The sequence below is a fragment of the Balaenoptera borealis genome, assembly GCF_965194805.1.
Source record: "Balaenoptera borealis genome assembly, chromosome: 1".
Classification (NCBI taxonomy): Eukaryota; Metazoa; Chordata; class Mammalia; order Artiodactyla; family Balaenopteridae; genus Balaenoptera; species Balaenoptera borealis.
This window is the reverse complement of record NC_138860.1, coordinates 63865088-63881548: the sequence shown is the minus strand read 5'-3', so window position 1 is coordinate 63881548 and position 16461 is coordinate 63865088. Positions and strand designations below refer to the sequence as shown.

At 45.5% G+C, this 16461-nt stretch overlaps 1 protein-coding gene across 2 annotated transcripts in view; it reads right to left on the bottom strand.

Moving 5' to 3' along the window:
* FAM78B (family with sequence similarity 78 member B) overlaps positions 1 to 6314 on the bottom strand; it is a 109595-nt gene extending 103281 nt beyond the window's left edge. For both annotated transcript variants that reach the window (XR_014235871.1, XM_082361057.1), the window contains exon 1: positions 5849 to 6314. Coding sequence is in view for 1 of the 2 variants with exons in the window: in XM_082361057.1 (XP_082217183.1) it covers positions 5849 to 6111 (263 nt within the window). In the remaining variant the exon portion in view is untranslated. The remainder of the gene's footprint in view (positions 1 to 5848) is intronic.
* Positions 6315 to 16461: the final 10147 nt, after the last annotated feature.

The following is a 16461-nucleotide window of genomic DNA, read 5'->3' as shown; positions in this document are numbered from 1 at the left end:
GGACAGATAAGCCGAGCTGGCCCTCAAGAGCAAAATGCCCGAAGGAGGCACCTCTATGACCAGTGAGAGCCACACTCACAGCCATGCCGCACACGCAGCCGTGAACAAGGGCGGAGGTGTTCACTTTGTGGGCAATGACCCTATCAGGCAAGGTATTTAAGTGATTGCTAGGGCCATCACCTCCAGAAGTCCTGGGGTTCAGGCCGCGAGTTAATGATGCAGGTGGAACTGTGCTACGACAAGGTTTCTATGTCCCATCTCCTTGGGCAGACGGTGAATGCCACTTTGTAGTAGGTGACGTGACAGTGAGGCTTCAGTGTTTGCTGAACCTCACTCGTGGTGTTCAGAACACCTCAGGGCGACAGAAGAAGTGACGGACACGAGCCCTGGGCTGAGGAGCAGCGGATCTGGTGGGACGATGCAGGTCAAAATGACACAGAAACACAGCGGAGTTAAACTGTATGTATTAAGTGACTGCTGGAATGTCAAGAGTTGGACAGCTTTGTGGGGTTGCCGTAGGTTTTATATGAAAAGCTAATTCTGCAGAGGCATGTGATTTGTTGAAGAGGACACAGACTATTTGAGGTCAGAAAAATGGCTCCTTTATTTATTTTTATCCAATGTTTATTGAACTTCTGCTATGGGTCAAGCACTGTTCACAGAGAATAAAATGGATGTAATACCTGCTTTAATGGGGCTCATATTCTTGTAGATAAGTCAGATGTTAAATAAACATATAATTACTTGCTTACTTGCAACAATTACTTGCAACAACTAAAAGAATAGTGTATTACTCAAGAGAACAGGAGAACCCTAATTTAAACTATGAACTCAGGGCTGCCTCTCTGAGCAGGTAACAGTTGAGACCTGAATGAGGAGCAGGCATTTTGCGAGACAAGCGTGGGCGAGAAGAGCATTTCAGACAGAGAGCAGCACATGGAAAAGTTCTGAACTGGGATGAAGCTGGTTCCTTTGAAGAAATGGAAAAAGGCTGATGGGGCTTAAGAACAGAAATCCAAAGAGTGGGAAGAGATTTTCAAGTTTTATCTTGATTGCAATGGAAAGTCATTAAAGGGTTTAAGCAGGAAAGCGACAGCATTTATGTTTTTAAAATATCACTCTGGCTATCGTATGGGGGATAGACCAGAGGGAGGGCAAGAACGGAGGTGGCAAGTTTGGTCAGAAATCCTCCATCGGAGCAAGTGATAGGTGATGGTGACATGTCCTAAGATGGAAGGGGTGGACGTGGTGGCTGGATTAGAGCTATCTGTGAGATGCAATCAGCAGGATTTGATGATGGACTGGACGTCTGGGGAAGTATCCAGAGTGACACCCAGATTTTCAGCTGGAGCAATCCAGGGACTGGAGGTGTTATTTATTAAGATGGGAAAGAACGGTGGAGGTGCAGCTTTTGGGTGGGAGCTACAGCAGAGATCAAGAGTGCAGGTTTGGATACATTAAGTTCAAGATGTCTTTCAGACAGCCAAGTAGAAATTGTATGTAGGCACACACACCTACACTGCAGGTGACTGTGTAGCACAGAGACCATCTGCTGCTATTGGGATGGATGAAATTACCATCCATCCAGTATGGCGTGAGAAATGTCCTGATGAACTGTCCTAGGAGGTCAGCTAGAGGAACAGCCAGAAAAATAGCATGAAAGCTAAATGATGGAAGGAGTCAAGACACAGGAAGCTGTCAACTATGTGGAATATTGATGAAAAGGTGAGTGCGTCTCAAAGTGCCTGCTGGATCTGGCAACATGGAAAAGCCCAGACGAACTGAGCAAGAACAAATTTGGAACAGATAGAAACCAGCTTGGATTGAACTGAACAGTCAACAGAGGTGGGTGGGTATAGTCAAAGCCTCAACAGTGTTGGCTCTGAAGGAGGAGTAGAGAGACAGGCAGGAGCTGTCTCCTGAGAGGAGTAAGCTCTGACCTCCTCAAGCTTCACCCAGGACAAGGTTCTCCAAATTCTATACCATCAGCCCTAAGCTGACCAGAGAGCTCCCTACGGCTCTAGAAGACAACGCACATGGGCTCAAAGGGAGCGGGAAGGGCCTCCAGCCAGCCACTGCCGGCTCTCCCCTTGACCTCAGCTTCACCTTCATCCTTGGCACGTGAACCTCACTCTTTGTTCTTGGGTATTGTACTCTAGCATGCAAAACTGTTCCATCATGGGGTGGGGGAGGGATGGACTGGGAGTCTGAGATTAGCAGATGCAAAGTATTACATATAGAATGGATAAACAACAGTCTTACTGTAGAGCACAGGGAACTATATTCAATATCCTGTGATAAACCATAATAGAAAAGAATATGAAAAAGAATGCATATATACGTATAACCGAATCACTTTGCTGTACAGCAGAAATTAACAAAACATTGTAAATCAACTATACTTCAATAAAATAAATTAAAAAAAAGAAACTGTTCCATCATAAAGGTCTCATGCCTCTACTGAAAAGCTCCTGTATGCCCAAGAGGCATGGAGAAGGTATGAAGAGCTTCCTTATACTCTTCTGGTTAAGAAGACCTGACCTTACTTAACCTTCTCTTTTCCAGATCATATTGTCCTAGGCCTTCCCCAACAGACCCTTTCTGACCTCATCTCCCACTGTTCTTCCCCCTGAAAGCTCCTCTACTACCTACGCATGCCCCCTTAAGACACCTTATACTTTCCTACCTCCATACCTTTGTTTTTCCCCTTTAGAACTAACTAGTCCCTCCTCCTTGCCTCACTGAATCTTATCCACCTCTCACATTCAGCTTGAGTTCTTACACATCTAGAAAACCCGGCCTGGCCCCCTGACCCTCTCTCTGGCCTTCCTCCTACACTGCTTGGGAGCACTGGCTTTTTCTGCGTGTGCCCCTACCTCTTACACTGAGGATCAGTGACGCTGTGTGCTTATTCCTTTGTTTTCTTTGCTGGCGCTGGTACATCAGAGGCGCTTGGTAAATATTTGTTTATTGATGGGTTGATTGAGAAAATACAGTAGCCCTTCCTCCCTGAAGGATGAAGCCTTGCAGTGGTCTCAGCAGGGCTGCATGACCGGGGCTCATCAGGGCCAAATGAGAAATAAGTGGGTTCCACAAGCATTTATAGCCTGTTTCCTGTAGAATTATTGAAGGAAGTTCCAAGTCATTTGAGTTCAAGTTCAAATTAAGCTCCGGCCATCCTGACCATCAACTATTTCAAATGCTTCTGTAGAAGCCTACTTGTTTTTGGAAATGTTGCGAATTTAAACCACAAAAGCTCATGTTTTCTTTTAAACCTATAGATAGAAGTTTCTTGGCATTTTAAGTTGCGGGTTTCCTCTGGCATAGTCCCTTTTAAATGTTGAAAAGGTAGCTTTCTAACCTACACTCTCTCATCGTGTCATGCTTCATGTAACAAGAGCATTGCACAGGGGTGAAAATTCAGCCTGCAGTGTTTTTTCCACGCAAGGTACTGGCTAAAGTGGACATAGTAACTAATAGACTTCAGTGACTTTCATGCAATATGAGTTTCCATCAAAAAGTTTACACTGATGAAGTTTTCAGGGCAGAAACATTTTGTGGAAATTGGTTCAATCAAATCTGGGCTCCAAAGTGGCCTTAGACACATAGCAATTATTGCAGCCATGAAGAGACAGGTAGACCCTTGACCCATTTCTAAAATAATATGCTTTGTGATTTGCTCCCTGGCACCAACAACAGGAAAACCAAGAATCTTAAAATACAGAAAGTGGTAGTTTAAAGGCAAAACTTTTTTCCCAAATCCCAAAGGCAAGAATTCAGCAAGGAAGGGTCAGGGAAGATGTGTCCCTCTGGGCGGGCACCAACTCATGCCCATTAAAGCAGGTTCCCATGAGGGCATATCCTCTCATAGTCAAGGAAGTTCAACTACCGTGTGTGTTTATACCTCACCTCGGCTTCTCCTGAGGTAGAATATATTTTCTTTTATGGAAAGAATGATTTATTTGCTTTCCGATTACTAATTTACAAGAGATGTGAGGCAACAGAGAGCCTTGGCTGTGCAGTCTTGGGAAAAGTAAGGCTGTTTCGGCTCAGTACCTCCTAGCCTCCTCCAGAGGGGCCCCAGGCTGCAGTTACAGCCCCCCAGCAAGGCTGCACACTGCCATTAGGGCCAGGCCAACAGGACAAAAGGGAGGGTGCCCTCGCCCTGTCTGGGGCTTTCTCTGACTTGGCTGGAAATAATGTTTCTTAAAAAAACATCTTTAAGAGACACATGTGTTCAGATATAATCATTCTTTCGAGGATGTGTCTGTTTTTAAATGGCATGATTCACCCCAAATAGTATGTCCCCCATTTCTCATATCCAGCTGCCATACAGAAAGACAAGAACACTCTATGTGCAGAGGCACAGAAGAAACTGGGCTGTCACACATCTTCCCTAGGAAGGAACTTTCTCCAGCATTTAGCTTTTACAGTTAAAGAGAAAAGTTCAAACTCTTTGGGGTGGGGATGGGAGCGGGGAGAAACAAAGAGACCTGTCAAAGTTCCTTTTAGCACCTACGACTAGTGTTAACTTACATGCTCTCAGAGTGCAATAAAAAGCCTCCAAACTGCTGTTAAAGAGATAGTTTGACCTTTTAAAATGGAAACTCTCCCACCTTATATCCATATTCAAAAGATGAACCTTGGGAACTCTAGAGTTTTAGATTAATAATGAAATGAGGCTGCCTTTCCAGAACAGGGTTTCCCTACAGGCTGCAAGCTAATTAGGGTGCTCTAGACCTACATTGTAACAGCAGGTAGAACGCAGGCCCCAAACCTTTTAGCCATTGTAGTTGCCAACTGCCCATAGTCTACTTCTGAAAGGAGGCTGGCAGGGAGTCATGAAAATTTAGTAAATAAAGAAGTCCTGGACGCGACTGTCAGTAGCCTGCGGTTCCGGGGCAGGCTGTCGGCCCCTGGCGGCAGAGGAGTCGCCGCGATTTCGGGTCTCCACCGCAGCCGCCGAGCTCGGCGCGCACCGAGCGGCGCTGCTGAAAGAAGTTGGAGAGCTCCCAGATCGCCAACAGAATTCGGCGGTGGGCGCTGGGGAATCACTTCCAGCGTCGCAATCAGTAAAGTTTTGGAGTAAGTAAAGACTTTAGGCCGACAAGAGACCCATGCTTTCCTTGAGCATAAGACACACACCGCACCACGCCAACCAGAGGCTGCTCGCACAAGGCCATCAGCCCTGCTCCCCCGGGACGCGCCCGATGCCTTCCAGTTCCCACCACCCCAGTACTCGTCCAGAGGGAGCCGAGCCAGAAAAGCGGCTCTCCTGGGTTTGCGGTTCCGGATGCAAATGCCTCCAGGCTTCCCGGCCCGGGGGACAAGGGCTAGAAGTCAACAGTCGAGGGAACAAGGGCAGAACCACCAAGTCCAGCTGGGACACCCGGGACCTTCTCCTCCAAGCCCGCTCGGGTTTCTCCAACGGACGCGCGCGGCACAGCCCACGCGCCCCCGGCACTCCACTCCACTCCTCTCTACAGGTCCCCCCCAAACTCTTCCCGGGAAGCCCCACAAAGCACAGACGGCGCCCCGAAACTCCCAGGGCACTAGCCAGCCACCCCCACCTCCGTCTCTCGAACCCTCCTTATCGCACCGTTCTCGCGTTCATGGGGAGTCAGAAGCAAACCACGAGAAAATGCCTTCGCGAGGAGCCTCCCTACACACACCCGCCCTGTCACTGAAACAAAAGCGTAGGGAGGAGGGAGATGGAAGAGGAGGCGGGAGGAAGGTTTAGAAAGAGGATGGGGAGAGCAGTAAGAAGGAGCTGGGGAGGAGGGTCGGGATCAGGAGAAGAGACCGGGGCCAGGGACCCCGTTCCGACTCCGCGCGGCCGGTCGCTTACATGCCCAGGTCGCTGTAGGTGTTGAAGAACTCCATCTGGTTGCACGCCTGGATCCAGCCCACCACCCAGGTCTCGTGGCGGGGGATGGGGGGCATGACCACGCGGGCCGAAGCTTTGAAGTAGGGGGTCTTGTAGCGCAGGACGATGGGCGAGGTCTCCTCGATGCGCGTGGGGCACTGGTCGATGGTGGCGCACACATCGTACACCACGATGTTCTCGCGCCGGATCCGCGCCTTGCAGGTAATGCTTTGGATACAGCCCATCCTGCCGCCCGGCGCCGGCGCGGCGCGGCGTGGGGCAGCGCGGGGGACCGCGCGGGCAGCCGGGGGCGCCCGTCACACCGGCATGGCGACGCGCCGCCCGCTCCGGGTCCGGCTCAGCCCGTGCCTAGGAGCGGTGAGTCGGCGCCGGGCATTCTCCGAGGCAGCCCCCTCCTCTCGTCGCCGTGCCGGGTCTCCGCTGCCCCGACGCCCGCCCGCCCCTGCCCACGCCCGCCCCCTCTCTCCGGCAGGGCGCGCGGAGCGTGCGCTCCTAGGAGGCGGCGGGCGCCCCCGCCGGCTCCAGGGCCGGCGCGGAGGGCAGGGAGGGGAGCGGCACTGCGAGGAGTGGTGCCCACCCCGGGCCGGAGCCCCCCGCCCCTCGCCAGAGAGGAGGAGGCAGCAGCGGCGGCGGCATGTAGCCGGGGGAGGGCGGCGGCGGCGGCAGCGCCGGGTCTGTCTGCCTCCGCGGTAGCAGCAGCAGCAGCAGCCGCCGCCGCCGCCGCCGCTGCATGAACCTCTGCACCGCGGCTGCCCCCCGCGTGCAGCGCGCCCAGAGGCTGGCGAGCGGGCGGCCCGAGCGGCAGGCGGAGGCAGCAGTGGCGGCGGCGGAGACCTGCGCTCCCGCCGGCCCCGCCCCGCAGCTGGGCCGCGGCGACACTCCTCTGCCCGGCCGCCGCGGGCTGGGGGGGCGCCAGGGGACTGTGGCCCAAGGTGGAGGGCCCCACGGGCTGGGCAACCCCAGACGAGATCCGCGGAGGAAACTGGCTGTACGCCATCAGTTTTGTCCCTCTCCGGCTGCCGTCCGGCTGCCGTGGGGGGGTACTGTGTAAGGGTGGGGGTGTTTAAAGGACAGCCAGCTCAGGGGTGGGGCCCGACACGTGGGGACCGGGAGGGGCGGGGCCGCGGTGGGTGGTGTTCCGGGGGTGGGCGTGGGAGCTGTGGGGACCCCTCGTGGATTGGGTGGGTGGGTGGCTGGGGCCGAGAAGGGTGCGGCGCTGTCCAGGGTCGAGGAAGGAACCCGGCAGTGAGTCTTTGGGGCAGCCTGAGGGTTAGGGGAGCAGCTATTATCTGAGATTGGCCAGTTATTTATAATGTACTTTGTTAGATTAGAGTTAGGCTGAGGTCTGGGCTCCAGTATGTTGATACATGCAGTGGATTTCCGTCTTTCCCTGACTGGGTTTGCTCTGGAAGCTTTTCTTTCCACCACTGTATATGGGGAAGGTACCCAAAGAATCCTTCCGTGCCCTAACACCAAGTCACCAAAACTCCCAAGAGTTTTGACTGAAGCTCGAGCTCAGTTTTACTCATCGCCTGCCTTCATCCAAATCTTTTCCTTCTTAGAAAACGCTCTTTCAGCAAACCCCCGCACACTGGGGAATTAGAGCAGGAAGGGACTTACCCTAAACACTGCCTTTTGAATGTAGCTGCATCCCGAGACAGGTTGTGCCTTGCAGAACCGACTAGCTGGATTAGAATGCTTAGCAGCCTTCTTGAGGTTACCCAAGGTAACCTGTGACCTGTTAAGTACATGGAGAACTTGAGAACATTTTTGGAACCGGGCTGGATTTAAATAGTAACTGCTTAATGATACATGTCCAGGGTGCCCGCTTGTAGTAATCCACATGGCCTACAGAAAGCCTGGAATCTTAGGACCTATTCTTTTCTTTGCTTGTCCAGGGCACAGCATGGTGACTGGCACATAGTAGCTGTGCAACAGTTGTCTGTGAATGAATGAATGAGTGAACAGAAAAAGCCTCACTGTAATTGTCCTGTAGAAACTGCCACCACAAATATGATTCCTTGTGTCTAATATTGTGGTTTACAATGCCAAAAAGAAAAAAAATTAGCAAATGGTCTTATTGGGCAGTTATTTTTAACATTTGTATTTTCAAAGCCAATAGCTTCTCTTTAAGTATTTCTTCCATGATCATTGAGCATTTGCTGGATCTGGTGTCCAAGTGTGAAATATTCTGACTTAACAGGCTGCACAGGAGGCTGGCTAGAGTTAGTCTTTAGCTAGGACAGATGTGATGAGTAATTTAAAAGTCAGTTGAGATCTAAAAGCACTCTTCATCCTTATTTTAACTTTCCTGGTACCTTGATTCACTTTAGAGTTAACAAAAAAGCAGTTTTGCCCTTTGATAACATGCTTCTCTCATTTTACCATTTTAGCCACCGATCTCAATCACTGATCCTTTCATTCAGCAAACAATGACCGCCTGGCAGGAGCCAAGCAGTCAAGCATTGTGCTGAGTACTAGGATTCAAAGACAAGAGCTTGTGGATCACTGGAGAAGATAACCTTGTGAACAGTTTGTCGCTGTAAACTATGACACATGCTTTAATAGTGTGTATTCAGGGCCACAGGAGCCCAGATAGGAGAGCCACTGAGAGATTTACGTGTGGCTCCCTTGAAGTAGTGGCATTTGAACTGGATCTGGAAGGTCCGATAAGAAGCTCATTAAGAGTAGAAGAGTGAAAGGGCAGTGCAGGATGAGAGTCGGGCAAATGCAAAAATGCACGGAAGTATGAAAGAACACAGCATGTTTAGGGACATAAACAGCTCAAGTCAATGCAGTTCTCAAAGTGTTATGTGTAAACCATTGGCATCAGACTCACTGGCCAGGAACCAGCTATTGATGGGACCATATTTTGATCTTCAGTGGAAACTAATGAATGCAAGATTTGCATTTTGAGAAAAATTACTCTCTATCAATTTGGAGGATAGAGGAAGGACAGGTTAGAGGCACTGTGTCAGGATATTGTGATGACAGATGATTTGGCCCTGAGCTAGAGCTGTTCCATGGGACTGGAGAGGCCTGACTGCTTCTGAGAGTCATTTAAGAGGTAAAACTGATTTACTTTGTAACTGAGGAGATGCTGGGGGAAGAGTCTGGTCAACTCTGAGTTTTCCAGCTTCAATTAAATACATGTGATCCTAATAGCTAAAACAAGGTGACAGAAGTGGAAGCAGATTGAGGTTGTGTGTTGTCATGTTAAGTTTGAGGTACATGGAGTGTATTTTGGGTAGGGAGCCAGAGTTTGAGTTTCAGTGGTTATTAAGTTCCAAGAAATAGACCAAGAGAAAAGCATTTAACTGGGAGAATTTAGTTATCTTTGTTGATTTGAGTTGCTTGTCAGGCTGCAATTTTGTGGATAAATATTATCCTTTGTCTTCTGGTAATATATGGTATGCCTGCATAAATAGGGAAGGGCAATAGTAGCCTTCTCCAAATAATAGGAAATCATATAAAGGAGAATATATCTTACTTTTCAAACTTAAAATGAGACCATGTTATGTCCAATAGAGTGCCAATAAAATATAACTCATCATTCACAGACGTGGACCCTTGACATTCTCAAAGGGTTCATCCATGACCTTCATGAGTATCCAGAATCATGAATGTCACCATGACATATAATTTTCACTATAAAAAGCAGTAAAGTGTAAATGAAAAATGTAAGAGATCATTTTTAGACTCTTAATGGTTCTATAAATATGGCGCCAAGGTAATTTCAAAAGCTACTTAAATAAATTTTGCCATTAAAATAAACTCTTTACTTCATTACATCTGTACCTTATTAACTCCATATTCCTCTGACTCTGCAAAGAAAAAAAAAAGTCAATCAAAGTATGAGAATTACTACATAGATGTCAATGAGAAGAGCTAAGCTGTGCTGGGGCACAAATGCCAGGTGTTGGGTGTGGTTCATTCACTAACTAAGTGGCTGGCAAGTACACTCTGGCCTCCTAGCAGGCCATTCAGATTTGTGTCTCAGAAAATTACCTCACTACAGGGACCTTTCAGATCACTCAGTGGAGACTATTTTCATCCATGAACATTCAGTCTGCAAATGCCAATGGGCCGCTACATGTAGCTCAAACCAAAGTCTTCAGAAGTACAACAATGTCTCTGTGCTGCTCTTTTAAGTTTCTTTCTCTCCTGGTGAAGTAAATCTCCCCTGCCTCTATTAGCATCCTGTACCTGCCTCTGTGAGCACCTTTCCAGCTGTTTCACAGTTGTTTGCTCACACTTGTCTCCCTCGATAGGCTGTACACTCCTCAAGGGGATGTGTCATCATGCCCTGTTGTCCAGCCTAGTGCCTGGCACCTAGGAGCCGCTCAGTAAATATTTGAATGACTAAATTTATTTTTTTAATCTGGTAAAATACTATTTTCCATAACTTAACTATAAGCTCTGTCTCCTTACTTACAACGAGCATATTTTTTTAATCTACTTCTTTCTGCATGGTACCTCTTTGTCTTCCCACCGTCTTTCCCCGCAGCGTCCCTCCTAGATGTAAAAGTGATGCCCTTTGTCTTTGAGCACTAAATCTCCTCTCAAGGGTTATCAGTTCTAGGCACCAAGAAATGGAAAAACTTCAATGACAGGACCTGGATGCCAATCATTCCTTGTGAATAACTTCATTTGAGTTTATTCTCAGGGCACAGCACAAATACTCCTTTGTACTTCATGCTTGTGATATTCTTGAGCATGACAGAGCCCCTCAGATCCCTGAGTTAGAGCCCTAGAGCACACTCTCCAGGATGCTGGCCTCTGCACCCCCTTTACAATCCATTCCCTCAGCCTCCAATGACCCCATGCTCCATCTTTCCAGAAGCAGGGCAATCTCTGACTTTATTTTTCCTATCAGTTGACTCATTACTCAATTTGTCAAGTGAGCTTTTTAGAAACTTCGGGCCACAAAGGCCTATTTTCTAGTTGACCTTGGCAAGGGTTTTCAGAAACTGTAGAACAGACTACCAGATTTGCTGGGAAATTACCTCTGGAACTGCTAAAAAGGGAGATAATTTCTATCTCGCTTATACGGTCTGAAGGCAGGCAACGGGTTAAATGAATCCTCAGTGTCCAAGAGAACAGGATTAAAGAAACAACTCTCTTTGGGGTGAACTCCTCCTACGACCACTTCAAGTCAGAGTAACCAATTTCCCTTCCAGGCTAGGCTAAGAATCTCTACAGGAGGTGGACCCTGGCAATGGACTCTGACTGCTTTGCTAAATGCATTGAGCCCAAGGTATGGCAGCTGCTTCAGGTAGCCAATATTTATCAAGCTTTTCCCACCAGCCTCACATTACAGTAGGCTGCAGAGACTACCAAGAATGCCCTAGTCTGTGAGCTGTCCTGTTGAAGGTCACTCGTGCCTGTCTCTGCCACAGAGTCCTTTTCTTAGTCTTTTTTTTTTTTAATTAATTAATTTATTTATTTATTTATTTTTGGCTGTGTTGGGTCTTCATTTCTGTGCGAGGGCTTTCTCTAGTTGTGGCGAGCGGGGGCCACTCTTCATCGCGGTGCGTGGGCCTCTCACTGTCGCAGCCTCTCTTATTGCGGAGCACAGGCTCCAGACGCGCAGGCTCAGTAGTTGTGGCTCACGGGCCTAGTCGCTCCGTGGCATGTGGGATCTTCCCAGACCAGGGCTCGAACCCGTGTCCCCTGCATTGGCAGGCAGATTCTCAACCACTGCGCCACCAGGGAAGCCCCCCTTTTCTTAGTCTTTATCTGCATGACTTGATGCTCTTCTTTTTATTCCATGATTCTGCAAATCCTAATTCTCCTCTTGGCTTCTCTGATTCCTCTTGCTTTCCCTGGTTCCCCCAGGGTAGTATTTTCTGAGGGTCCCTCCTCCCCTGTCTGAACTCCTGCAGGGCATAAACCGTTGATATTGGTTTTAACTATTATTTTCTATGATGTCTTCCAAGTCTGTCCCTCCAGCCCAAACATTTCCTGAACTCAAGGCTAGCATGTCCATCTGCCTACTACTAGATGTTTCCGTTCAGACATACTGCCAATTTCTTCATCTCAGTGAGTTGACACCTCTCTTCCAGCAATCCAATGTCGCCTCCTGACTACCTTGTTTCTTTTTATTTTATTTTTTGTGTTCAGTATTTTTTTGAATTTTATTTTATTTATTTATTTTTTATACAGCAGGTTCAGGTTCTTTTTTTTTTAAACATCTTTATTGGAGTAAAATTGCTTTACACTGGTGTGTTAGTTTCTGCTTTATAACAAAGTAAATCAGCTATACATATACATATATCCCCATATCTCTTCCCTCTTGGGTCTCCCTCCCTCTCACCCTCCCTATCCCACCCCTCTAGGTGGTCACAAAGCACCGAGGTGATCTCCCTGTGCTATGCGGCTGCTTCCCACTAGCTATTGGTTTTACATTTGGTAGTGTATATATGTATATGCCACTCTTTCACTTTGCCCCAGCTTACCCTTCCCCCTCCCCATGTCCTCAAGTCCATTCTCTAGTAGGTCTGCGTTTTTATTCCCATCCTGCCCCTAGGTTCTTCATGACCAATTTTTTTTTTTTAGATTCCATATATATGTGTTAGTATACGGTATTTGTTTTTCTCTTTCTGACTTACTTTATACAGCAGGTTCTTATCAGCTATCTATTTTACACTTATTAGTGTATATATGTCAATCCCAATCTCCCAATTAATCCTACGCCCCCCCCCCCACTTTCCGCCCTTGGTGTCCATATGTTTGTTCTCTACATCTGTGTCTCTTTTTCTGACTTGCAAACCAGTTCATCTGTACCATTTTTCTAGATTCCACATATATTTGTTAATATACAATATTTGTTTTTCTCTTTCTGACTTACTTCACTCTGTATGACAGTCTCTAGGTCCATCCACATCTGTACAAATGACCCAATTTTGTTTGTTTTTATACCTGAGTAACCTTCCATTGTATATATGTACCACATCTTCTTTATCCATTCATCTGTCAATGGGCATTTATGTTGCTTCCATGATCTGGCTATTGTAAATAGTGCTGAAATGAACATTGGGGTGCATGTGTCTTTTTGAATTATGGTTTTTTCTGGGTATATGCTCAGTAGTGGGATTGCTGGGTCATATGGTAGTTCTATTTTTAGTTTTTTAAGGAACCTCCATACTCTTCTCCATAGTAGCTGTATCAATTTACATTCCCACCAACAGTGCAAGAGGGTTCCATTTTCACCACACCCTCTCCAGCATTTGTTGTTTATAGATTTTCTGATGATGCCCATTCTAACCAGTGTGAAGTGATACCTCATTGTAGTTTTGATCTGCATTTCTCTAATAATTAGTGATGTTGAGCAGCTTTTCATGTGCCTCTTGGCCATCTGTATGTCTTCTTTGGAGAGATGTCTATTTAGGTCTTCTGCTCATTTTTTGATTGCATTGTTTGTTTTTTTAATATTGAGCTGCATCAGCTGTTTATATATTTTGGAGATTAATCCTTTGTCTGTTGATCCATTTGCAAATACTTTCTCCCATTCTGAGGGTTGTCTTTTTGTTTTGTTTATAATTTCCTTTGCTGTGCAAAAGACTTTAAGTTTCATTAGGTCTCATTTGTTTATTTTTGTTTTTATTTCCATTACTCTAGGAGGTGGGTCAAAAAAGATCTTGCTGTGATTTATGTCAGAGTGTTCTTCCTATGTTTTCCTCTAAGAGTTTTATAGTGTCTGGTCTTATATTTAAGTCTTTAATCCATTTTTTTTTTTTTTTTTTTTTAATCCATTTTGAGTTTAATTTTTTGTATGGTGTTAGGGGGTGTTCTAATTTCATTCTTTTACATGTAGGTGTCCAGTTTTCCCAGCACCACTTATTGAAGAGGCTGCCTTTTCTCCACTGTATATCCTTGGCTCCTTTGTCATAGATTAGTTGACCATAGGTGCATGAGTTTATCTCTGGGCATTCTATCCTGTTCCATTGATCTACATTTCTGTTTTTGTGCCAGTACCATATTGTCCTCATTACTGTAGCTTTGTAGTATAGTCTGAAGTCAGGGAGTCTGATTCCTCCAGCTCCGTTTTCTTCCCTCAAGACTGCTTTAGCTATTCGGGGTCTTTTGTGTCTCCATACAAATTTTTAAGATTTTTTGTTCTAGTTCTGTAAAACATGCCGCTGGTAATTTGATAGGGATTGCATTGAATCTGTAGATTGCTTTGGGTATTATAGTCATTTTCACAATATTAATTCTTCCAGTCCAAGAATATGGTATATCTCTCCATCTGTTTGTGTCATCTTTGATTTCTTTCACCAGTGTCTTATATGTTTCTTTTTTTTTTTTTTTAAAGGAATGCAAGCCTTGTTTATTTATTTATTTATTTTTGGCTGTGTTGGGTCTTAATTTCTGTGTGAGGGCTTTCTCCAGTTGCGGCGAGCGGGGGCCACTCTTCATCGCGGTGCGCGGGCCTCTCACTATCGCGGCCTCTCTTGTTGCGGAGCAAGGGCTCCAGACGCGCAGGCTCAGTAATTGTGGCTCACGGGCCCAGTTGCTCCGTGGCATGTGGGATCTTCCCAGACCAGGGCTCGAACCCACGTCCCCTGCATTGGCAGGCAGACTCTCAACCACTGCGCCACCAGGGAAGCCCTATATGTTTCTGAGTATAGGTAGGTCTTTTACCTCCTTAGGTAGGTTTACTCCTAGGTATTTTATTCTTTTTATTGCAATGGTGAATGGGATTGTTTCCTTAACTTCTCTTTCTGATCTTTTGTTGTTAGTGTATAGGAATACAAGATATTTCTGTACATTAATTTTGTATCCTGCAACTTAACCAAATTCATTGATTAGCTCTAGTAGTTTTCTGGTGGCATCTTTAGGATTATCTATGTATAGTATCATATCATATGTAAAAAGTGAGAGTTTTAATTCTTCTTTTCCAATTTGTATTCCTTTTCTTTCTTTTTCTTCTCAGATTGCCGTGGCTAGGACTTCCAAAACTATGTTGAATAACAGTGGTGAGAGTGGACATCCTTGTCTTGTTCCTGATCTTAGAGGAAATGCTTTCAGTTTTTCACCATTGAGAATGATGTTTGCTGTTGGGTTGTCATATATGGTCTTTATTATGTTGAGGTAGGTTTGCTGTGTGCCCACTTTCTGGAAAGTATTTATCATAAATCGGTGTAGAATTTTGTCAAAAGCTTTTTCTGCATCTATTGAGATGATCGTATGGTTTTTCTCCTTCAATTTGTTAATATGGTGTACCACATTGATTGATTTGCATATATTGAAGAATCCTTGCATCCCTGGGATAAATCCCACTTGATCATGGTGTATGATCCTTTTAATGTGCTGTTGGATTCTGTTTGCTAGTATTTTGATGAGGATTTTTGCATCTATATTCATCAATGCTATTGGTCTGTAATTTTCTTTTTTTGTAGTGTCTCTTTCTGGTTTTGGTATCAGGGTGATGGTGGCCCCATAGAATGAGTTTGAGAGTGTTCCTTCCTCTACAAATTTTTGGAAGAGTTTGAGAAAGATGGGTGTTAGCTCCTCTCTAAATGTTTGATAGAATTCACCTGTGAAGCCATCTGGTCCTGGACTTTTGTTTGTTGGAAGATTTTCAATCACAGTTTCAATTTCATTACTTGTGATTGGTCTGTTCATATTTTCTATTTCTTCCTGGTTCAGTCTTGGAAGGTTATCCCTTTCTAAGAATTTGTCCATTTCTTCCAGGTTGTCCATTTTATTGGCGTAGAGTTGCTTGTAGTAGTGTCTTATGATGTTTTGTATTTCTGCAGTGTCCACTGTAACTTCTTTTTCATTTCTAGTTTTATTGATTTGAGTCCTCTCCCTCTTTTTCTTCATGAGTCTGGCTAAAGGTTGATCAATTTTGTTTATCTTCTCAAAGAAGCAGATTTTAGTTTTATTGATCTTTGCTATTGTTTTCTTTGTTTCTATTTCATTTATTTCTGCTCTGATCTTTATGATTTCTTTCCTTCTGCTAACTTTGGGTTTTGTTTGTTCTTCTTCCTCTAGTTCCTTTAGGTGTAAGGTTAGATTGTGTATTTGAGATTTTTCTTGTTTCTTGAGGTAGGCTTGTATAGCTATAAACTTCCCTCTTAGAACTGCTTTTGCTGCATCCCATAGGTTTTGGATCATCGTGTTTTCACTGTAATTTGTCTCTAGGTAATTTTTGATTTCCTCTTTGATTTCTTCAGTGATCTCTTGGTTATTTAGTAACATATTGTTTAGCCTCCATGTGTTTGTGTTTTTTACGTTTTTTCCCCCTGTAATTGATTTCTAATCTCATAGTGTTGTGGTCGGAAAAGATGCTTGATATGATTTCAATTATCTTAAATTTACCAAGGCTTGATTTTTGACCGAAGATGTGATCTATCCTAGAGAATGTTCCATGTGCACTTGAGAAGAAAGTGTAATTTGCTGTTTTTGGATGGAATGTCCTATAAATATCAATTAAATCTATCTGGTTTATTGTGTCATTTAAAGCTTCTGTTTCCTTATTTATTTTCATTTTGGATGATCTGTCCATTGGTGTAAGTGAGGTGTTAAAGTCCCCCACTATTATTGTGTTACTGTCGATTTCCTCTTTT